The 23,912-nt window shown below is 36.8% G+C and overlaps 3 protein-coding genes across 5 annotated transcripts; 1 reads left to right on the top strand and 2 right to left on the bottom strand.

Annotated features, from left to right (window-relative positions):
* Nucleotides 1-3,490: 3,490 nt before the first annotated feature.
* Nucleotides 3,491-10,024, bottom strand: LOC111373251 (protein TRIGALACTOSYLDIACYLGLYCEROL 4, chloroplastic). Its single transcript, XM_022995759.1, is given in 5 exon segments — nucleotides 3,491-3,865; nucleotides 4,122-4,441; nucleotides 6,472-6,831; nucleotides 7,152-7,429; nucleotides 9,610-10,024. Coding segments are annotated over 5 exon segments (1,431 nt in total). The 5' UTR covers nucleotides 9,885-10,024; the 3' UTR covers nucleotides 3,491-3,667.
* A 5,863-nt stretch (nucleotides 10,025-15,887) lies between these two features.
* LOC111373256 (probable pectinesterase/pectinesterase inhibitor 36) lies at nucleotides 15,888-16,879 on the bottom strand. The gene is made up of 2 exons (XM_022995764.1): nucleotides 16,777-16,879; nucleotides 15,888-16,222 (listed from the first exon to the last, which is right to left on the bottom strand). The coding sequence occupies exons 1-2, from the start codon at nucleotides 16,877-16,879 to the stop codon at nucleotides 15,888-15,890; spliced, it is 438 nt and encodes a 145-aa protein (XP_022851532.1).
* Nucleotides 16,880-17,745: 866 nt separating this feature from the next.
* On the top strand, nucleotides 17,746-23,489 carry LOC111373250. 3 transcript variants are annotated; one of them, XM_022995756.1, is made up of 9 exons: nucleotides 17,746-17,971; nucleotides 18,204-18,281; nucleotides 18,905-18,976; nucleotides 19,610-19,770; nucleotides 21,237-21,297; nucleotides 21,413-21,548; nucleotides 21,684-22,011; nucleotides 22,411-22,539; nucleotides 22,640-23,489. In XM_022995756.1, the coding sequence occupies exons 4-9, from the start codon at nucleotides 19,689-19,691 to the stop codon at nucleotides 23,128-23,130; spliced, it is 1,227 nt and encodes a 408-aa protein (XP_022851524.1). In that variant the 5' UTR covers nucleotides 17,746-17,971; nucleotides 18,204-18,281; nucleotides 18,905-18,976; nucleotides 19,610-19,688; the 3' UTR covers nucleotides 23,131-23,489. The 3 variants fall into 3 exon arrangements, with proteins under 3 accessions (XP_022851524.1, XP_022851525.1, XP_022851526.1); XM_022995757.1 differs by having other exon boundaries at nucleotides 19,600-19,770; XM_022995758.1 differs by having other exon boundaries at nucleotides 17,747-17,971; nucleotides 18,236-18,281.
* Nucleotides 23,490-23,912: the final 423 nt, after the last annotated feature.

The following is a 23,912-nucleotide window of genomic DNA, read 5'->3' as shown; positions in this document are numbered from 1 at the left end:
CTATATTTTATTATTCTTTTTTTTCCCTCTCGATTATTTTTCCACACATTACTATTGGAGTTACTAATTATCTTCACGTCTTTAGATTAGGGTAAGAACAAATTCCATTAAAATAGATGATTTTGTATTGAAAAAATCATACATGGACGAAAGCCCTACAAATCTTTCTCCACCTGTACGAAGTAAATTCACTCATATTCAAAATCTTCAGGGATGCCTTCTAGCGGTAATATTAAGGTTAAGTATGCTATTCAATCTGTATTTATTTCCTAATATAGAGATATATATTACAAGATATACTCAATCATATTATTTATTTTTCCTTGTAATTTCTCTAAGTATATCCATACTGGTAACAACGAAAGTTCTATTGGGTAAACGGCACAGCAACAGCAACAACAGACAAAATTGATAGCAAATTTTGGTACATGGCCTACAACAACTGTTTTAGACGATTGAATATTGATTTTGGAGAAACATATCTTTGTATTTTTTGCAAGAGTCTCAATTCCAAAGCTATTTCTCGATAAAACACACTAACAATTAATTAATTTTCATTTTTTTACTTCATTTGGTGAAGGTAAAATATTTACTTATGCATGACCTTTCTACTTCTGTTTATTACTCTTGCATCTTTTAATACTAATTTCTTTTTCACTTTAGAGCTAGAGCATATGTGCAGCTTTCAGATGTCACGGGATCAATAAGTGCAAATGCAATTGGTGAACTAGTTGAGAAACTATTATTTACAACTTCACAGTCTTTGATGGAGGAAACCAAATTTGTAAGAAATCCAACTTACCTCAAACATTTTGCTATTCAATACATATTTTAGTAGAACAATATTAATATAATTTAAAATTAACACAGGGTTCAAAGACAAATTTCGAAGCAACCATTAAAAAAATGCAAAATATTGAACGAGCTTTCTACTTAAAAGCATCACAAAATGAACCTAATTCATCAAATTACAGATTTGATATCATCTTTGTAACAGACTTAGACCATCCAAGTCCAGGACAAGGAATCTAAGCAAATATTGATCATACAAGTCTTGAACCAAAAATCTAAGCAAACGTTGACAGTGAGGTTGTGGTTACAACAGTTGGAAAAAACGTTAGTACAGACTATCAAGAAAATTGGTCACCTCCAGCGAAAAAAGCCCATTTCAAATCTTCCAATGAGAGTTCCAGCTCAAAAGTGGCTTGTGATGAAAACATAAGTTCAGACACAAATTCATTTGCTCACAAAGAAAAACTGGATTAAATGGTAGTCAAAATATTTTTTATAAAACCAACCTTTTGACAAGAGTATGCTGTGTGATTTTGTGAAATTTTTGTTATTTTGTTTTCTGAAATTTGTCTTCATTGTAAATGTGATCTTGAAATTCTATTTTGTTAAGTATGTATAATTTCCTGATCAAAAGCTGCCAAACAAAAAAAGTAATGACAAATGATGTATATGTAATCCCTACATCATTCATCTCGAAAACCAGTCATTATTTATTTTGTCTTGGCTATACTCTGTAATTAACGACGGTAATGAAGTTAATTTTTATTCTCTCTTATCTATCATTGACTGTACTACAAACACATGATTAACTACGATGAATTTACAAATTTACAAATCACAATCAAACACATCAATATGTATACTATTATCTCAATTATTTGCTAGTTAGTTCCTTGCCAATAATTTCATCTTCCGATAAATTTTCGAACATATTCAATACATACGCTAACCAAACCATAATTCATACACAGCTCGTGCATCGCACGTAACATAGACTAGTGTTAATAATTGAATAAAGAGAGAGAATAGTTTAACCAACAAAATAAAGCAAGAGCTTTTTCAATTTGTCTTTAGTAAATTTTGAGCAAAACTAAACAGAAATTCGTCTAACAAACTTTTGTGATATGTTGAATAAGGTGACCAGAAGGATGACTGGAATTTCTTTATTTCTGTGACAGAATTTAGCTAACCTAGAAATTAAAAGGAAAAAAGAAATTGTCCCGTCTAAATAATATTGTTCATTTCAAATTCTTCGTACAATATTAAAAATAATGATCTCCTTCACTGTAATAAAAAATAAACATGAGTAATATACAATAATCTCCTTCACTGTAATAAAAAATACACGAGTTAATATTAGAAGATTTCAAATCGAAATTATTGGATATTTTCACTATTTCATGTATAAATTCCACTCCGACCATCTAAGCACTCTCAATTATAATTTGGACAAGTCAAATGAAACTAAATTTGAGGAATTATGCCTAGTTGTTCTATCTTATCGAAACTTGGATATTTTGTAGGCTAAAAAGCATATCCTAGTTATAATAACCTCGATATAATCTAGACTTCAAGAATGCAACTGTCTGTCCATCACAATCATTTCAGTTAATATTATTAGGTAAATAACTCACAAATTGAATTCAAAGTGTGAAAATTAAATTCAAATTGCAACTGAGAAGTGATCAGTCACCAGTTCGAGTCCCCTCAAGGCCACTAAGGTGAGTATCCGACTGTAAACTTTAAGGCTCTGTGGGATCAGTCGAGGTGCGTATAAGCTGACCCGGACACCCATGGTCATAAAAAAAAATTGTAACTGACAAGTAAAATAACGACTAAATTGAATTAAATAATAAATTTGTGTTTTGATGCATGCATTTAAATTGCCGTTAATGTCACGAGAATGAATATAATTTGCATTCATTAGGTGGTGTTTGATATATATATATGCGCACGTAAATTTCAAAAATAAAGAAATGGCTCTTAAACAAGGTCTTAGGCCATTCGTTTGACTAAATTAGGGACGGCAACGAACTCCATTAAGCCAGCTTATGAGCCCTCCTTCTAGGCTTGGAGCTGAGCCTGAGTTGTCTCATTTCCTATGAGTCGAGCTTGGTTTAGCTCGTGAGCATTTTTCTATAGATGAAATTTTGAAATTTAAAAATAATAATAATAATAAAATTTTGAATTAATGTAGGCAAGCCACACGGGCCTCCACGAACTGAGCACGCAAGTCGGTTCACCAAATTAGAAGGGAGGCTCATCTCAACTTGCAGTCGAATTTCTCATGAGCCAGTCCATGGGGCTCGTAATTGGAATATTTCAATTACCACTGAACTTTTGCAAAATGTATCCCAAATGCATTGAATTTAAAATATCTCCAAGTTTCCATTAAACTTTCTAAAATATTTCTCAATCGTCATGAAACTTTAAAACCTCTCCAAATTACCATACCACTCAGTCACTCTGACTCATCATTTTAAAACTTACCAAAACGTTATCACATCCATTGTCCCATCTACCTTGTTGTCTAAAACCAGGAGCATCAAATTCCTGGTTAAGCAAAACCCATTTTTAGCCAATAGAAATTCCTAAATTATATATCTGTACAAAGACTAGTACAATAAAGTGATATGCCCAATTTTAAACAGCTAACTGCCACAACTTTTATGTTGAACGATGATGCTGAGAGATTTTGTAAATTGTAAATGAAAAATAAACCACGATAGAAAGATGTATGTGAATATAGACCACCACTCAAAGTATGTGGAAGTGAGACACTAGCCAGAATAAGTTTCCCACCACAAGACAGTAACACGAATGGTATTTAAAATCTAAAACTGCCCTAAACTACGTAAAGATTTAGAGGCAAGAGTTAGAATTCAAACAGTCGTAGCTCAATCATCCCTTCTTTCCTCTTCGGAGAATACCATGCGACCACCTTCCCAGACCTTAGGAGCCTTAAAGAGTAATTCAAGCTGTATACCAGATCTTCCAGTTGTGGGCCGTGCCTTCCGGAAGATGAATCGAGCGAAAACTTGGAATCTACTCGAAAAACAATGGGGCCAGCAACCTGCAAAATTACAAACAACCTTACTTTATCCCAGAGGATACAGCATCATCTATTTTACAACAATTTTCCGCATTCATATTTATCACATCAATTAATTATTTTCTACAATATGGCCGACTTTGTAAAACCAATCTCTCCTCTCCAGTCAATTTATAGAACTGAAAACAGTACCAACTCCCTAATACGAGTTTCTAATAATCTTAAGGGTGTAAAAATGTTATGTTATAATAGAAGAATGCAGAAAAATATAGCTTACCTGCTGCTGAAATATCAAATTAAGTCCAATAGAAGACAGTAAATTTGGTGCACCATTATTCGATGCACTGCGGAAAAGGTTTGAAACTTTTTTGGCTAAAGTTGAAGCTGAAGAAATATCCAGGCGAGCGTCTACTCTGGTGAGGTCTCCAAACAGCTCTCTGAACTTTCCATGTTGAAAAGTGTAGCAAGCTGAGCCAAATAAATCGACCCCAAAACAACTTCTACTCTTAGCACCTGAAGAAATGCTGTCTGCGCCTTCCGTTGACTCAACGGCGGGCAAATGTTTTCCACCTCCAAACCATGCCGCACAAGTACCCCCTAGATATGTAAAAAGGGGCAACAGAATATAACATGATAAAAGTAGGAAAAATCATCACAATACGACCAGGTAGTAGGAAAACGTGTGCCCACGAATTACAATCCAAACAAACAATAGATAAAAGATACTTACAGGATATTCAATTGTCACCATTCGAAAAAGCCTTATAGTTTCAGAGATAATCAAACTTTGAGCAAAAATATATAGCGAAAATTGCAGCAACGATCTCTAACCTTTCCAATTTTTGTAGACTTTACCCATACCTTCAATTTGTGCCAAAGAAAGTCCCTAACCTTTCAAAAATATGCAGCTGGGTTCCAAATGATGGATGACTGTTAGTTGACTAACAAAAGTGGACTTCAACTAATTTTGACTAAATTGAAATGGGTAAAATGGTAATTTTATTATTTTATACATAAAATAAAATAATTTAAAAACCAAAAATAGAACAAACAAAGTAAACTAAAAAGGAAAAAGAAAAAAGGAAAAAAAAAAAAAAAAAACCATTAGCATGTCCACCAGTCGGCAACCATCCCCAACACAGCCTCCCCTTCACCGACGGTGGTGTCACCACAGTCTCCCCTTCGCCGGCACAACCATCATCAAATACCATACCAAAACCTTAACACCACCATCATAGAATCCACACACCAAAAAAGTGCATTGATTGTTTGTCCAGATTGAATATGCTCAATATATGCGCTCGAGCTCGGACGTTGAATTAGCTGAATTGAAGGTATTCCCATGGTCGTTTGGCATTCAGTAATCATTCCCCCATGTTGATTCGAAGATTGAATCAGTTTTGAAGCCTCAATTGGAAGGGAATCTAAGCCTGTTTACGTTCGAACTGCTCTGGAATCAATTGCATGATTCGTACAAAATTGATGAAAACCCATGGGCGGAATAGCTTGGCCATGATGAGAGGATACTGACAGGGGTGGTCCACGATCATGGGATAGACCACCGCCGTTGGAATCTGCATCTAAAATCTGCGTGTTGATTGCGTGCGCGAGTTTTGTCTGCAATTGCTGATTGGGTGGTAGAGTAGGTGTTTGGTGGCCATGAGTAGATGCGCCATGATGAGGGGAATCTACCAGTATGTTGGTCTTAGGTTGAGAGTGGCCGGAAAGTGAGTTGCCGACAGTTTTAGGTTGTGCGAGCAGCTGTTGTTGCTGCGTCATTTTGGCTTGTTCCGTCGGAGTTAGGGTCGGGCTTTCCGATAATGTGTAAGTCCGACGATTTGAGCAATGGTATCGATGGCGGAGCCGTTTCTCTATTGGGTTTGGTTTTTGGGGTGGCGTGGAGAAGATGATCTTTTATTAAGGTTTTGGTTTTTAAATTTTAAATTTTATTATTTTATTATATAAAATATAATTTTACTATTTTAACCTTTTAAAATTGATCAAAATTAGGTCAATCTTTTGACTATTGGTCAACTAACGGTCCCATCCATTTAGATCTAAAGTGCATAGTTTTGAAAGGTTAGGAATCTTTGTTGGCACAAACTGAATGTTAGGGTAAAATCTACAAAAATTGGACAGGTTACAAACTGCTGCTGCAATTTTCTCAAATATATATTCTAAAAACAAGAATCCAAGGGCACATCTCTAGGAAATAATTTCTTGAAAATTCAGAAGCCAGAGTAGGATCATTTTCAAATATCCTAAGGAAAGTATCAACAGGCTCAAAATATATATACTATCAACACAGTTCATACAAAAACCCCCCAACATCTCAAAATTGATCATTCTTGTTTCTAAAATGAATCAGTTGCCCCAATTGTATAAGAAGATCGCAGGCCATTCCCCAAAAATATCTAAACTAAAGGATTATGCAGATAAAAAGAGCATCCAACAACAGCAAAGTCATATTCCCGATGTTGGAAGCCAAGATAAAAATTCAGCAGCATTGGACTCGACACCTTGCAAATTCAACATACAAAAGCCAACTAAATTGCATTCATACAGATAGATTAAATATAGAACACATGAATTAACAATAAGAGAATTCTGAGAAACGTCGAAATTACCTATAATTCCAGATACCGCTGCATGAGGCTCTCTGAGACGAATATCATATGAAGGTCGCCAAAATCGGCCCTGGTCTGTCTCTATTATGACATCCTCTTTTTTTTCCTTTTGCCTCCACAGGTCTTTGTTCTTTTCATAAGAAAAGGCGGCTTTGACACACACCCCAGGCATTAAAGTAAGTGGTGTCTCGCTATCAGAGGAATCAACAGCATGAGGAGGACAACTATTTCTATGGATTCCAAAACGATATCGCAATCCAGATTCAGAAACAAGGGATGAACAGTCTAAGGATACTGATTGGAAAATTTTTTTTTTTTTTTTTTTTTATTTTAAATTAGATCACAAAACATGCTCCTGTACTCATGAAAATGAGAGAAGCATAAATGCTTACATTTTTACCTCTCACAGTGACAAAAGAAACTGAATGCTAAGTTCATAGGAAAAGAACGTGCCTAAATGTATTTATACGCTTCTCTTAAGAATCAACTCTGAAGGAAGGGAAAGTAATAAGACTAGTTTAAAGACAATAGTTGCTGAATGCTTTCATACTTGAAAGCAACAGCATGTGTTAGTTTTGCCACTATTTTTATGTTTGTTCACTTGTGATTAGTTTTATTATCTTTTTCTAGATAAGGTTCCTACAAAAGTTTGGATTTGGATTCCCCTATTATAATATGACTGGAAGAAACTAGCAGTCAAGATCTTGCCTTGTGTAGAAGCATAGCTCTGGTGCGGCGGCCCTTCCTCTCACCGTGTTTTTCAGTGCTCAACAGTAAGGATGATGATGATGTTAACGATATTTGAGAGCATAGGCCAAGTGCATAAAGTGATTTGTCTAGGAAATGCTTTGCTACATCTTTAACTAAAGGCAGCTCCCATTCATCTGCACCGCGTATCTCTGCGCTGATAGAAGATATTAACTTCTTGGGACGAAATTGTCCAATTAATCCAAGCCACCTACACAATGAAAGCCACCCTCATAGATTAGTACATTAACATTTATATATACAAATGGAAGGTGAGATGCATTTATTTTTAACATAACTGAGCAAAAAGTATTAGCATAGAAAAAATTATAGCAGATATCAAACTAATATATACATGACAGTTTTTACAACAGGTATCTTGGATCAGGTGGTGGGATGTCCTCAGCAAAAATGAGATTTGAAATGATTTGACAGAAGTTTTCATGCAGGGATCCACAAACTTTTACAGACTTTTCTTCACTTCAGGGGATGTCCTTCTTCCTGGATTACTACTCATCTTATTTCTTTCTCCGGCAATGGTTTAACTATGGGAGTTCTTATTTCACAAGACACCTCTTATATATCTTTGGCACGGGCGGATTCAAAGTCATTTAGCCCTTCTTGTAACAGTGTATTACTCTCGGCCTACCAGGCAACAAGTCAATCACTCGTCTAGGGCCTTCCTCGCGGTCAGGCAACTCCAGTAAAGAAAAAAGAACCTTAGGTGGAATACCCTTCAAGTCACCCCCCTTCCTCCTCGGGGGCTCTGAGGGCGTCATGCGACAACCCGAACTGATCCGGTGATGGTGATGGTAACAAGACTAACTCCATCACCGATTCCACTTCCTTTTGATTATTGATTCGACTCTAGGGACTCCTAGCAGCAAACTTGTATATAGAAGATATCAACTAATATATATATATATATATATATGACAGTTCGTAATTCATCAAATTTTGGAAAATAAAGAGATAAAATATGTTTTAGCAAAGGTTTACTTAACAAAGGAACCCCAGAAAGTTGCTCAGAGGGTGTGTCTTTGGCCAGAGGAAATAGACCTAATGAAAGATTCGAGAAATATGAGGAAAAATCTATTTATGAAGACATTTTGTAATGTCATAAAACAAAAACAGAATACTGTATAATGTAGAATTGAATCAGTAATAGATTCAACAAAAGCTTCTGCATGCATTAGTTGCATAACTAGGGAATATCAATTATGTATTTAGACTTTGCTATCTAATTAAACTGTTTTTCTCCATGGATACAAAAACACACATATGTTGTGCCTGGTTGCAGGCCTGGTCTTGAGGCAAGGTCAATGAGGCATGAGGCCCAAGACCAGCGGGGGCCTAATTTTGACCTAGAATTTTTGTGGAAATTACATAATATCAGGGCTTTAAACATTACAATTCAAAAATCAGGGCCAAAATTACATTATTCAGAAATCGGGTGATTTAATAATTTAAATATTAAATATTTCACCCAAATTCAATTTCAACCCTAATCTTTCTCTCTCTACCATCTATATTCTCTCCCTTATCTCTACTATAAATCACCACCGTTGCCACCGGCGACAACGATTCACGACGGCGCAACCTCACTGCCTCTCGAGGGTTTTGCACAAGCCAGAATGTCTCCTTCAAAATCGCTATTTACCCCTAAATTATTCTGAACCTCTTTATCCCTTTCTCTTCACCCACCTGACACCTCTTTATTCTGGCGTCGCTGCTTGTCCTCCGGTATGACGTGACCACCGATTGTGTCCGCTCGTATGGTGAAGCAGTATTGCAGTGCAGCGCGCTTTGCTACGACAACATCTTTGTGCGCCACGGTGCCTCACTTCAAGACCCTGCTACTGACGTGCGCAACATCGCCTCCCATACTGAATATAGATCGAGCGTCGCTATGCCTCGCAGTCGTTGCCTCTAGTAATTTTTTTTATTCGGTATGTTGTGGGTGGTTTGCGTTGTGGATATTCGAGTTTTGGGGTGGTCTTTTGTGTTTTGCAAATGATGGTGTTGAAGGTGATGGTTGTGGTAGTTTTGGCCACAGTGGTGTTGGCGGAGGTGCTACAATTGGTATTGGTAGTGGTTCTGGTAATGTTTCTATTCTTTTTTTTTTTTTTTTTTTTACTTCCTCGCAATCTACATAGAGAAGAAAGCTCAATTCCACAAATTTTCTATAAAAGTTGCAGCTCCAACGCCTCCACACGGGCACAGGACACATGACAGGGATGTACAATTATATTAATCTGAAATCTCTAATATTTTTAACAGTTTTTTTCCCTGAACCCAATATCCCAAAAAACAATTATAATAACATAACTGATATTTAGACATATATGCACTTGAAAAATCTGAAAATGTGCTTTGGGTTACGAGTTTTACCAGTTGCCGAAGGCGGCCTTGCCCAGAAGAGACTGGAGGGCAAAAGATCCCAATTCTTTATGATTGGCGGAGGGGGAGTAAGATGGGATAATCCCCAAAGGAAACCCATGTCCAAGGAAAGAGAGCTGTTGGATTCTTAGGGCTTTACTAGCCCTGGTAAAATCCAATGGTATGGGTTCCCCAGGCACCGCCCTGGAAATGCCATCAAGAGCTTGTGGGGTTGATATATTTAGGTCCCAAAATGCAGCATCCATTGCTGTTCTTAGGTTTGCCATTTTTGTAGCCAATTTTCAGAGTGAATAGGTTGTTTGGTAGGTGAAAGGGGATTTCCCCTTTTATTGAAATGAGGAACGAGGTTTTGTTCCTTATCTGGCTGGGTTTTGGAAGGGAGTGAGACTGAGAAGAAGGGAGTTTTAGAATTTGGTTTATTGACAATTTGAACCTCAAAAATTCATAAAAGTGCAACTTTCCTCCGGTAATATTTGAAATTGGATACCTTTTTTTAGGCATGGGAATTCTCTCTATCTTTTTCTAGTTCTCCCTTTTCTGTAACAAATTTTTTTCCTTTTTTTTTTTTTTTGAGTGGGTTTGAACATTTGTTTTACATTTTTTTCATTTTTTTTCTCATAAACGGTACTTTCATTTGAATGATCGTAAATGCGATAGACATCAAAGTCAATCTTTCAATAATAACATGGAATGACAAGGAGAATTGCACATTCTCACTTGAGAATTAGCCCGTCAATTTGATTGGAAAAGAAAACAATGAAAAACATTTTTCTTTGATTTAGTCAATAGTCATATAATAGTTTTAAGGTCAGGATTTTGTCTTGCGTTACTTCTCACGAAATATATGTAATCCCAAATAACTTGAATTTCAAATGAAGAGAATGTGTGACTAGCAATTAATGAGAAGAGTAGAAGTTAAATTTACGCAAGGTTTGGTGATGATTAATAAGATAATCAAGACACATCTTCATCATAAAGGAGAATGGTAGCATTGAGAGTTTGACAAGTTAATAGGGGAAAAAAGAAAAAAGAAAAAGAGAGAGTCATATGCTTCCTTTTTCCAGCTTGTTTGAGTCCCATTATTTAGAAAAAAAAATGTATTTTTCTACAATATTTTGACATTATTTCAACCACACATTCTTCAATAAAATAATATTACGCGTAAATTCAAAATTTTTAAATTTTTTAATCACACATTTTTCCATCAATACACTATTCAAAAATTCATTTTTTTCCTCCAAAATAAGGCTCAAAAAAGGCTTCATGTTTTTAGTAATGTTATTTATCATTCAATTGGCGCCATTATCAACCACCATATCTTTGGGATTTGCAAGAAATGGGATGGAGATTAAAATATTCTCAATACCCTCCATTTTTAAAATAGATTTTAAATTGAAAATATATAACTTAAATAAAAATATTCAAGACGGTCGAAAATTTGGCATTGGGCTCAAAGCCACCCAGCCCAAAAACTTTTAAAGATTCCAACAATATTAAAGTGCAGCCCACCCACAGGGTCAAATTTTGGTTCTGAATCAATTGATTGAGACCCCTTACGTAGAGATGTCAAACGAGCCGAGCGGCTCGGGCTCATCAAATGACAAGCTCGAGCCGAGCAGGGGCTCAATCCCACGAGCGGCTCGTGGTCACATGTCCCACAAATATGATTTTTTTTAAAAAAATTGTCCAAAAATGTGCAATTTACCACAAAAAAAGAAAAGAAATTAAGAAAATCACGAGCTCGCGAGCGGCTCGTGGGCTCGGCTCGGCTCGTCCCATTGCCATCCCTACACTTGCGCTCTATGTTCGACTATTCTATGATCTTTTTGGGCGAAATTAAACATTAAACATTCGGTAATTGGCTGGCGTCAATGGGGAAAGAGGAGAAGTCAACAATTCGGAATTTTTAAGCCAAAGACTCAAAAGGTATTTTACAAGTTTGTAGTTTTGTCTTTGTGGGCTTGTGTGGAATCCATGTCGGCTCGGCCCATTGTCATTCCTACTCTTGCGCACTATGTTCGACTATTCTATGATCTCTTTGGGCGAAATTAAACATTAAACATTCGGTAATTGGCTGGCATCAATGGGGGAAGAGGCGAAGTCGACAATTCGGAATTTTTAAGCCAAAGACTCAAAAGGTATTTTCAAGTTTGTAGTTTCGTCTTTGTGGGCTTGTGTGGAATCCATGCCTTTATTTATTGGCTTGTAGTAGTAAGAATGGAACTATACTCGTTACCCTCGATGAGCTAAGTATTGATTGAGTTTTAATATCTATGAGAATTTAAGAATAGGTTGGATGTATGATTGAACATAATTTGTAGTTGCATTTCTTTGATTTTTGATAATATATGTATTTGGTAAATGAAAAAGTTGGAATCTTGGGATTTCCTCGATTTTTTCTTGGTGGGGATTCGAAGAAATTCTTATGTACCCAAGCTTCTTGGGCTTTTGGCGCACAAGTTCGAAGAAATTTGGGTGGATATGATAGTGTGGTCATCTTTATTTTTCACTGATTTGGCAATATGTGGGTTCGTTTTCTAAGATTTAACGATTAGGTGGTTGTAATATTTCGAAAAAAATATATCACAATTCCAAAAAGGGATTCAATTTTATACCACTTGAAGGGAATTTTCATGGTTAATCTATTTATTAGATGGGTTTACTTAATGCAATTGGATTTGGGTTGAAACCAAAAACTTTTAAAGATTCCAACAATATTAAAGTGCAGCCCACCCACAGGGTCAAATTTTGGTTCTGAATCAATTGATTGAGATCCCTTACGTAGAGATGTCAAACGAGTCGAGCGGCTCGGGCTCGTCAAATGACAAGCTCGAGCCGAGCAGGGGCTCAATCCCACGAGCGGCTCGTGGTCACATGTCCCACAAATATGATTTTTTTTAAAAAAATTGTCCAAAAATGTGCAATTTACCACAAAAAAAGAAAAGAAATTAAGAAAATCACGAGCTCGCGAGCGGCTCGTGGGCTCGGCTCGGCTCGTCCCATTGCCATCCCTACACTTGCGCTCTATGTTCGACTATTCTATGATCTTTTTGGGCGAAATTAAACATTAAACATTCGGTAATTGGCTGGCGTCAATGGGGAAAGAGGAGAAGTCAACAATTCGGAATTTTTAAGCCAAAGACTCAAAAGGTATTTTACAAGTTTGTAGTTTTGTCTTTGTGGGCTTGTGTGGAATCCATGTCGGCTCGGCCCATTGTCATTCCTACTCTTGCGCACTATGTTCGACTATTCTATGATCTCTTTGGGCGAAATTAAACATTAAACATTCGGTAATTGGCTGGCATCAATGGGGGAAGAGGAGAAGTCGACAATTCGGAATTTTTAAGCCAAAGACTCAAAAGGTATTTTCAAGTTTGTAGTTTCGTCTTTGTGGGCTTGTGTGGAATCCATGCCTTTATTTATTGGCTTGTAGTAGTAAGAATGGAACTATACTCGTTACCCTCGATGAGCTAAGTATTGATTGAGTTTTAATATCTATGAGAATTTAAGAATAGGTTGGATGTATGATTGAACATAATTTGTAGTTGCATTTCTTTGATTTTTGATAATATATGTATTTGGTAAATGAAAAAGTTGGAATCTTGGGATTTCCTCGATTTTTTCTTGGTGGGGATTCGAAGAAATTCTTATGTACCCAAGCTTCTTGGGCTTTTGGCGCACAAGTTCGAAGAAATTTGGGTGGATATGATAGTGTGGTCATCTTTATTTTTCACTGATTTGGCAATATGTGGGTTCGTTTTCTAAGATTTAACGATTAGGTGGTTGTAATATTTCGAAAAAAATATATCACAATTCCAAAAAGGGATTCAATTTTATACCACTTGAAGTGAATTTTCATGGTTAATCTATTTATTAGATGGGTTTACTTAATGCAATTGGATTTGGGTTGAAGGTATGGTATCTAGTTCTGATGCTATGTTGATGGTTACCAAAACTAGAGAACAAGGGTTTTCGGGAAAATGAATTTGTACTTTGAGTTGTCCACACGAGTTAGGTCCATTTATACGAAGATCAAGTTACCATCACGTAGCTGAAATCACCTCAAGCGTTTAGATTAAATGAAAATTTGAGCAATCTTATGACTAGTCAACTATACCTATTACCTTCGATTTTTATTTATATATCTAATAATGACATTTTGAGCACTTTGGTGCATCATTGAAATATCAATTATGTATTTAGACTTTGCTATCTAATTAAACTGTTTTTCTCCATGGATACAAAAACACACATATGTTGTGCCTGGTTGCAGGCCTGGTCTTGAGGCAAGGTCAATGAGGCATGAGGCCCAAGACCGGCGGGGGCCTAATTTTGACCTAGAATTTTTGTGGAAATTACATAATATCAGGGCTTTAAACATTACAATTCAAAAATAAGGGCCAAAATTACATTATTCAGAAATCGGGTGATTTAATCATTTAAATATTAAATATTTCACCCAAATTCAATTTCAACCCTAATCTTTCTCTCTCTACCATCTATATTCTCTCCCTTATCTCTACTATAAATCACCACCGTTGCCACCGGCGACAACAATTCACGACGGCGCAACCTCACTGCCTCTCGAGGGTTTTGCACAAGCCAGAATGTCTCCTTCAAAATCGCTATTTACCCCTAAATTATTCTGAACCTCTTTATCCCTTTCTCTTCACCCACCTGACACCTCTTTATTCTGGCGTCGCTGCTTGTCCTCCGGTATGACGTGACCACCGATTGTGTCCGCTCGTATGGTGAAGCAGTATTGCAGTGCAGCGCGCTTTGCTACGACAACATCTTTGTGCGCCACGGCGCCTCACTTCAAGACCCTGCTACTGACGTGCGCAACATCGCCTCCCATACTGGATATAGATCGAGCGTCGCTATGCCTCGCAGTCGTTGCCTCTAGTAATTTTTTTTATTCGGTATGTTGTGGGTGGTTTGCGTTGTGGATATTCGAGTTTTGGCGTGGTCTTTTGTGTTTTGCAAATGATGGTGTTGAAGGCGATGGTTGTGGTAGTTTTGGCCACAGTGGTGTTGGCGGAGGTGCTACAATTGGTATTGGTAGTGGTTCTGGTAATGTTTCCAAGTGTTGGTGGTTGTTTCGGGTGGAGAGATAGCATTCTATCAGGTAATGGCGATGGTTGTGGTAACGATCGGGCTGGCGAGGATGTTGTAGTTGGTGATGGTGGTTTCAAGTTGTGGTGGTATTTTTGGTGGTTGTTTCGGGTGGCGATGTGGTGTTTTATTGGTGTCCGTAGTGGAGTGGGTTGTTAACTAGGCATAATTTGAATTGCTGGTGGTGTGATGTTGATGGTGATGGTGGTGGTGATTTTTTTGCTGGATTGATGTTTGTTTTGTTGACGGTGTTGGTGCGTCGCGGTGCAATTGATGGTGTGGTGCAAGCGACAATTGCGCGGTGGTGATTTGTGACCAAGATTGGTTCTGGATTGGGATCGGTGGTGGGGTTTTTGGTACATGTGACCAACTATTTAGAATATGTGACCAATAAATTTAAAGATATGTGACTCTGTGGGTTGTAATTTTTTTGATCTGTGACATGTAAATTTTTTATTTGTGACCTTGAAATAATCTGCGACCTCCAAAATTTTTGATTTGTGACCTCTTAATAATCTGTAATCAATTAATTCGATGATATGTGATCGATAAATAAACTTGTGACCAATAATTACGAATTTGTGACCATTAACTGTATAACTGTGACTTTATTATATTTAATTAATAAATATTTTTAATTAATTATACAGAAAACTGAATTTTGAATTTTTAAACTTTGTACCCGATTTGTAAATTGGTGTAAATAATACACCTTATATATGAATTTTTCCCACTCTTCTTCTTTTATATATACTAGTGGGCAGTCCATGCAGTGCATGGAATGGTTTATTTTGAAGGCAAAGTTAATGTTTTGAATGTGTTGGATTTTTATACATAATATTTTCAATTCAATGTTTTTCATTGCTAAATTGCAATGACTTTTTGTTATTTAACTGTAGCTAGGCCAAACATTCTCTAACATTAACTAGGGATTTAAATTTTAGGCCAAAATGGCACACCAATGGATGGAATCCACCAGTCTCCTTGGATGAAATTATTCACTGTAAAGGGACTGTCGTACTGGTTATACTTCAGAACATGAAAACCAGGCCATTTTACTCTATTTTGTGTTGAAGCCCCAGTTCCTGTATTCATATACTCTGCATAATATATTGTTGCAAGGGCAAAATCTCCCCCCCCCCCATTCTTTTTTATCAATGAAGCCATCTAAATCCGTCTACAAGAACAGTCCTTGAGTATTTCTTCCACGGCCGCCCTAGATAATTCCTGAAACAACCTTTAACAGCATGAAAACCAGATGTAGGTGCCACCCGAGAATTGACGATTGAAATTCCCATGTTTTCATTTGGATCATCCCTTCCCTGTGCAGTTATCATGTTGGCCTGGCGGTCCATTGGCCTTCTTAGAAAGATGTCACGATTTTGAAAAACTGCTGATGCATCTCCGAAGATGAAATCAATGGTACTGTATATTTGGCAATCGCGATAAAATTGCCTCAATGAGTGCACCAGAAGAGTATCCTGATAACCTTTGAAACTACAATGATAAAAGACTGATAGGTCAGAGGCTACCTGCCTAATGTTCATTGCTCTGTTGTATTCTCAAATATCACGTCTCTTGCCCAAACAATGCAGATACAATATGAAAAAGCTTTTCAGTTTAAGGAGTAGAAACTAAGAGGGAAAAAAGGGCTAATTATCTCGTCCGACCTGGTCATAATCCTTGTCATAATATGATATGTAAAAGTATCTTGTCGGTTTAGAAGCTCTTTGTCACTCTCATGATAACTTTATTCATCAAAGTTATCATTTATCAATGCCTATCGAAAATCCATTTTTGGCAAGTCTAATCCATCATTGATATTGTATGTATCCAAAAGCATCACTCGCAAAACAAAGGTGCTAAGACGTAGAAATAAAACTATAAACTCTGTCCCAAACACAAATTCTGAACCTTTAAATACTTAGACAAATATAAATTATTGGAATAATTAACCAAATGTAATTATTGGAATAATTAACCAAATAGAAATAAAAAAATAAGCAAAGCAAAATATAAACATGTAAATTTACAGAGGTTAACCCTTTTGTTTTCTCCTTGAGTGGCTTCCTTGTCGGTGAACTGCCAAAGCTCTCCGAAGCGCTGCCATCAAGCTCTCTGCCACTCCACCATCAGATTGCCACATCTTTTCTTTCAACCCATTCAAGCAACTGTTTGTGGCTAGCCAACAAAGCACTTAGCCAAGTAACATCATCACCTTGAAATCAGTATTTTCGTCTTTAAAATTGAATTAAAAAAAAAAAAGGAAAGCAGAAACTTACATCGGCGAAATTGTAGAGAGGTCGAGTGAAACCAAGGGTCGAATCGAAGCTCGAATTGAATCGTCGTGGAATTTCGTAACCACCCGTGGTGAAGTGTTGTTCTGGGATCGGTGGTGGGGTTTTTGGTACATGTGACCAACTATTTAGAATATGTGACCAATAAATTTAAAGATATGTGACTCTGTGAGTTGTAATTTTTTTGATCTGTGACATGTAAATTTTTTATTTGTGACCTTGAAATAATCCGCGACCTCCAAAATTTTTGATTTGTGACCTCTTAATAATCTGTAATCAATTAATTCGATGATATGTGATCGATAAATAAACTTGTGACCAATAATTACGAATTTGTGACCATTAACTGTATAACTATAACAAAAAAAAAAAAAAAAAAAAAAAAACAGAGAAGAAAGAGAAATGAAAATGATTGCGGTCACGTGAATGTTCTGGAACCACAGCTGACAGCACTCTTCCAAATGGCTCAGCTAACATGGCTCACTCAACTCGCCTCAACTTAGATGGCCAATCGACTTGTGAACAGTAACCCAAAACCCACTCTTATAATATAGTTAGATTAGATTAGATTAGATATATATATATATATATGAAAACAAGGCCAGACAACCCAGACCCAATTATCCAACAGCAGCCCACAACATACAAGCCCAAATCATATCCCCTCAATCCATTCACCCTACCCAACTTATATATACACAATCCATTTATCCAAAATTCCCAAATCTGGAATTCCCAATTCCGTAATCCGAAGGCCTGCTCGTTTGGTCTCAGTCTCGTCTCCGCGACTCCGGTCACCCTCCGGTCACTCCGCCCGTCAGCCGCTGGTCGCTCCGGACGCCGGTTCGTCACTGTTGTCTGGATTGGACAAACGAGGAAACTTCAATCACTGAGGAAGAACACACCATCATTTACACGAAGAATTAGGAATCTGGAAACAGGTTTGTTGTTAATCATGTTTTTCCAAAGGGTTTTCATTGTATTAAGCAATAAGTAAAGAACTCGTCTTTATCATGTTTTTCCAAATGGGATTGTCCCATTTTCGTTTCGGTGCCTCATGCCTGCCTAGTGCCTACAGATTTGTTGACATGGTCACTGGACAGTTGGTCACATGAAATGAAAAATTTTAAATCTTACAATATTGTTTTTTAGCTTTATCTTTGCACTTTGCAGATGGTCTGTACTCTACTACTCTGTAATTGCAGGAAGATTACTGGGATGAAGACAAAGAAAACAGGAAATTTGTGAATTGTGAGTGATTATACTCTTAAATGCTTTGGATTTGAATTGCTTGAGTGAGATTAATTTCTTGGGTATACAAAGCGTTGGAATTTTAACAAAAATGTCCGTTAGTGCCTCGACTATGAAGGTTACAGAACAGTGACGTAGTTGAGGCCTTGATTTGCAAATAACTGTTGCTTTACTTGTATGGTTACCGTGTCGTAACTCGTAAGGAAAGGAAGGAGTGGGTAGTGGATTAGTCGTGGCTATGTGAAATCGAAGAAGTATATAAGTGAAAGACTAGAAGAATGTTGGACAATTGTTCCTTTCCATGAAGAAATAGGAAGTAGATAAGTGGTTTCTTTTGAGTTGTTTGCCTTGCTAATTCACTAAGGCATTTCAAGATAAAAATTTTAGAAGGTATAAATTTATGTAAATAGGCAAATAGCTTCTGTGTGTTTGTTGCCCTAACACGCAAGATAAATTTGGAGTAATTTATTTTGTCGACGACAATGTTTTAATTGTGATTAGTTCTTATTAAATGTGTTATTTCCTTAAGTTCGATTAAATGTGCCTGTGCAATTGTTATTTTTCTAAGTTTGATGATTATGTTCATATTTGTATTGGTATTTTATGTTAAAATCTTATTTCAGGCTCATAAGTTTGTGACGGTGGAATTCTCAAAGGTGTATTTCTACAATTTTCATCGAAATTCTATTTCGCAGGTAAGCAATGACTTATCCTAACTTATTATTGAAGAGATTGGTAAATGTATGAAGTCTTGTCGGCTTATATAATTGCGGCTTGGTTGGCTTTTATGATTGGTTATTGTAGGATGAACAATTGTACAGGTGCACGTAGTAACTATATTGAAAACTATAATTGTGAGATGAATGAGATATTTTGTAATTATTATCTAGGTTAATCATTGGGCATTACATATAGACCCATACACTATGCCTCCTAAATACGAGTTTGGTGCTCAAAAGAGAAAAAGGAAACGAAATGAAATTGCATTAATTCAAAGAATAGTATTTAACTAATTATTTGAAATATTGTTGGTTTTGTTATTTTATAATATAAATCTTTTCTAAAATATATATGGTTGTTGTTTTAATGTTAGTTTTAAGTTAACAATAAGTCGCATAATGCACCGTTGAGTTTTGTATTTACGTTGATTTTCTCGGGTGGCCTAATTTAAGGACTTCGCCTTGGGCCCCGACAATCACAAAACCGGCCTTGTCTGGCTGCACAACTCCTTTTGCAGTAGTGACTAGCAAGCACCAGTTTATGCGTTTATTATTAATGTCGAGATGTGGATACTCCAGAAAGTGATTTCTTCTTAAAGCATTTGACAGGTGCCTCCTTTCCTTTTCCTTGACTCAAAGACCCGAAGGCTAAACCACTCGAGCAAAATAAGAACAGGAGGAGGTGAAAATGGATATGGAAACCCTGGGGATGAGACCTGGAGTTATCATGGTCGGATCCCAGAGCGTTGGTAAACGGACCCTCCTTTCTCGTAAGTTTCTTACTCTAGATTGGTTTTCTTTCTATTTATTGATGATTTTAACTCTTAATGGATGAATTTACACGATTGATTTAAAGTAAGGAACACTACACATTCGAAGAATATGATACCCTCTGTTAATCTGGTTTCTAAGTTAATGAATAATTACTAGCAGTTAAGTCATTGAAAAACATTAAAAGGGAATTTGGATCATGTGAATGAGTAGACAAGGAAAGGAAGCAGTGGGGAAATATATGATGATCTGACATAGATTGCACTGGAGCAGGAGATTATGTGAAGAGATGTGGAGATCTTAGGCCCAGAGCCTTAGACAAATTCTTAGTGAAATTTTTAAGCAGAACAGATAAAAAGTTCAAAGATTTGTGCTTTTGAACCTGAGAATTAAAGACCTCGGTTCAAAGTCCCAACTGGAGAAAAATTCAATATGCTTTGTTGGTAAAAGGCTTTTCGATTAATAAAAACTATTCATACAATCTAGACATTTGAAGTGTCAAAGACTTTCATATGTCTCCTCGAGTTCCAATTATGTACTATGTCAGAATCTTGAATATGGAATTTGGAGACACTAACAATAATCAAAAGAGGTGCCTCAGTTGCTCATGAGCAGGCTGGTGATTCAGGCATGTTTGTTGGTTGTGAAACATCTGGATGACTGCTTTTCTGCCATTCATTGTTTGTTGGGTCATGACTCGACAACAGGCATGACGGGTGGATAATGGTCTAATGGTGATAACCCTCAAGTCAAGGGTAAAGTTATAGTTGTTTATTAAGGAAAAACAATGAAGGAACTGGAGCTGATATTTTTGGAAATTCTACGTCTTGAATCCTTTATGGCAATTTTCATTTGAAGATAGCGTTGATTGAATTATTTTTCACATTCTAACCCGGGGGGGGGGGGGGATGAAACCAGTGCCATTTGTTTAGAGTTCCTTCTCTTCTTGTTTCCTGGGTTCTTTGGGTGTGATTGTTCCCTATCAAGAGAGCAAAATGCAAAGTGTGGAGAGAAAGCAATAGCAGATAGATCTTTTATGCGGTTTTTTCTCTCAGCAACTGAGGCTTGTTTACCCAAAAAAAATTAGAAACTAGAAAAGTTATGGTATGATGAAGATATGTTCCGTATCATTTCATTAGTACTATATGTGGTTGTTCCTCTTCATTATCAGTCTTTTTTCTGGCTGCATCCATCCTCGTTTGTGACAATCTTTTTTAACTTTAAGCTTAGCATGAAACCTGCTAGCTTGGACAGTGATGAGTTACTAAATAGTATGAACTATGAAATGTTTTATGTAACATCATGGTAATATTTTGAAATGTCATAACCTAATTTTGGTACACAAGTATACTCCACGCATTTAATTATGTGCTTTAACAGTGATGAATTTGTAGCTCTGCTTCTGTAGAATTGTAGAAAATTTTCTTGATACACAGACCACTCATTTCAAAGATTTTAAATACAGGACTGTTTCCCATTGATTTTGAAGATGCCCATAATCCATCATCGAAGTTACTTGCCTATGGGTAAGTTCCAAGCAGCAAAGTACACACCAAGTATCCAATGAATGATAATTAGCTCCTCTATTTAAGAGGATTTTTCTCCATTTAACAATATCTTTGGACCTGGTTTCTTAAACAGGTGGACAATCAACACAAAGTACTATACAGCTGATGTTTCGGTTTGGATGGCTCATCTTCACGACGAGTTCTCTATTGCGAGCCTGCCAATGGTTGATAAGTTATCTGCCTTGGTGATGGTGTTCGATGTTAATGATGTAAGCCTTGCCCTTTAGCTTCTTCTTTTGTGCAGATTAATTTCTGAAACTTCTATCTCATTTCTTCGACTGTTTTTAACATAGAGTACCGTTACACGTCTTCTTTACACGTCTTCTTTATGCCGTTGTCCACAGCTCTCTTCGTTTGCTGCTCTTAAAGATTGGGTGAAGCAAACTGATATTCGGAAATTCGATATACTGCTATGTATTGGTAACAAAGTTGATCTTCTTCCTCATCATCCAGCTCATGCTGAATACAGGAGATGCCTGCTGAAGCACGAAGAATCTTCTGGCAGTTCTCATCTAGACATGGCGGACTATGGGATTTCTGAATCTGAAGGGAGTAGTTTATTGGGAGATGAAGAACCATCATCAGAGATTACCAAGTCTTGCTTGGAATGGTGCATTGAACATAACATTGAATACATTGAAGCATGTGCATCTAATGCTGATTTTGACAAATGTAAGACCTTAATCTCATAATGGTATTCTTGCTCTGCGATCTGGCTCAATATCACAACTAATCTTCTCCTCTCCTCTAAATCCATTACCTTAATTTGCAACATGAGTAATTAGGTGCATCTTTCTCTTCTTCTTTCAAATCCCTCTTTCAGTTTTATATTTTTAATTTTAGACAGTGTCACATCATGATATATTGCACTGTTACGTATGCTTGCAATGAGAGTATCGCTGTCATTATTCTATTCTCAGTTTTTCAGTTTTAAACTTCTATAGGCATTCTGTATACACATATTTACAATTTGAATTTGTCTAAAGTGCGTGTTTGCTGGAATATAAATCTTTCGGTCTTATGCACTTCTGTTAGAAACGGTTTAGGTTTGTCAATAACTTTGCATTGCAGGTCTGTCCATAGATGGAGATTCACAGGGTGTTGAACGACTCTTTGGAGCTCTCTCTGCTCACATGTGGCCTGGAATGTCCTTGAAGTCTGGTGATGAGATAAAAGAACCTACATTACCTGAACAAGAAGGTCTTACAATTTTCCCTTGTCATGGTCATGCTTTGAATTGTTATTTATATCAGTGATTTAATATACTTCAACCGAATATTTGGATAACCTTTTTTGTCAGATTTATCAGAAGAAGAATCCGAGTATGAACTTGAATACGAAGTCTTATCTACCGGTTCTGCGGAACCATGGGATGACACAGATGTATGGATGTCTGCAGATGGTCCTGCTTCAGTCACAGGGACTGGGGAACCATCTGCAAGCAATCTTGACCCTAAGAACTTTGATCGCAAGATTGATGTTGGATCTGTCGGAGAAGAGTACAAGCCAGGAGAAGAGTACAAGCCGTCAACATCATCATCTCAGCTGCAGGAAGAGCTTGACATGGACAAAACACCCAATACACATGAAGCAGACAGAACTTCGGAACTTGATGAGTCTAAGACTTACGATATTGAGGATCTGGAAATGTTGATGTCTGAAATTGGGAATATGCGCAGCAGTTTGAGGTTAATGCCGGATTTCCAGAGACGGGAAATCGCTGCAAAACTTGCCATGAAAATGGCTGCAATGTTTGGCGATAGCAGTGGAGGTGAAGAGGGACTTGATTGATTTGTGGCACGCACTAAGATGAACTTTGCTATCAACTTCAAGGGGTTAAAATCTGCTCGGTTATGTAATCAACGTGAACTAGACTGCTTCAATTACTCTTCCGAGTTCGAAGATCCATGAAAAATATATTCTGTTGACAAAATTCAAAATAATTACATGTACTTATTTGAGGTGGGAATGGCAGACTTCCTTGGGAGAGTATTAAATTGTCCTGAAAGTTGTATTTTCTTATGAACCAGCTAATTAACTACAAAAGGGCTTTGAGATTTTAATGTAAGGATCTGTCCCATCTTCGCAGGTTTTATAAGGGCTTCATATGTTACACTAATTTGATGAAGGAAGTTGCGATAAAAACGTTATGTAAGGGCATTCGCTACTTTATTCCGTAAGTAAACCAAGTTCGAAATCACTTTTATTGGATTGTATGATAAGTATGGACATGTTTAGTGCATTAGAGCGAACAAAATTTATAGGCACGTTATGAAATATGTAGTGCTTTCTCCAAGAAATAAAGCATACTTTTAGGACGCTAAACATGGGCTTGAGATGTAGTTTGATGTGTACAAGCAAGAAATTGGAGGGGGCCCAAATTCCGTTAAGTGGTGACGGCATGGGAGTTCAGATAGTGATAAAGAAACGACCTTTGTGGAGAACTAAAAACCACGTACCTTCACAATAACACTTTTATAACAACCCATGATGTTTGGACAATTTTTAAGAAATAGACGACTATCTACTCATCCCTTGTGGATGTAATCGAACAAAATTTTTTCTTTTTCCTT

The sequence above is a fragment of the Olea europaea genome, unplaced genomic scaffold (genome assembly GCF_002742605.1).
Source record: "Olea europaea var. sylvestris unplaced genomic scaffold, O_europaea_v1 scaffold1093, whole genome shotgun sequence".
Lineage (NCBI taxonomy): Eukaryota > Viridiplantae > Streptophyta > Magnoliopsida > Lamiales > Oleaceae > Olea > Olea europaea.
This window is presented reverse-complemented; position numbering and strand designations above follow the sequence as displayed.

Bases quoted from the DNA above. Each gene is read 5' to 3' on its own strand.
- LOC111373256 (XM_022995764.1), bottom strand. From the start codon at position 16,879: ATGTGGCAATCTGATGGTGGAGTGGCAGAGAGCTTGATGGCAGCGCTT. The intron at 16,223-16,776 runs GTTAACCTCTGT...GTAGTTTCAAAG, and splicing joins CTCAAGGAGAAAACAAAAGG to GTTATCAGGATACTCTTCTG.
- LOC111373250 (XM_022995756.1), top strand. From the start codon at position 19,689: ATGGATATGGAAACCCTGGGGATGAGACCTGGAGTTATCATGGTCGGA. The intron at 19,771-21,236 runs GTAAGTTTCTTA...TTTTAAATACAG, and splicing joins TAAACGGACCCTCCTTTCTC to GACTGTTTCCCATTGATTTT. The intron at 21,298-21,412 runs GTAAGTTCCAAG...TTTCTTAAACAG, and splicing joins TCGAAGTTACTTGCCTATGG to GTGGACAATCAACACAAAGT.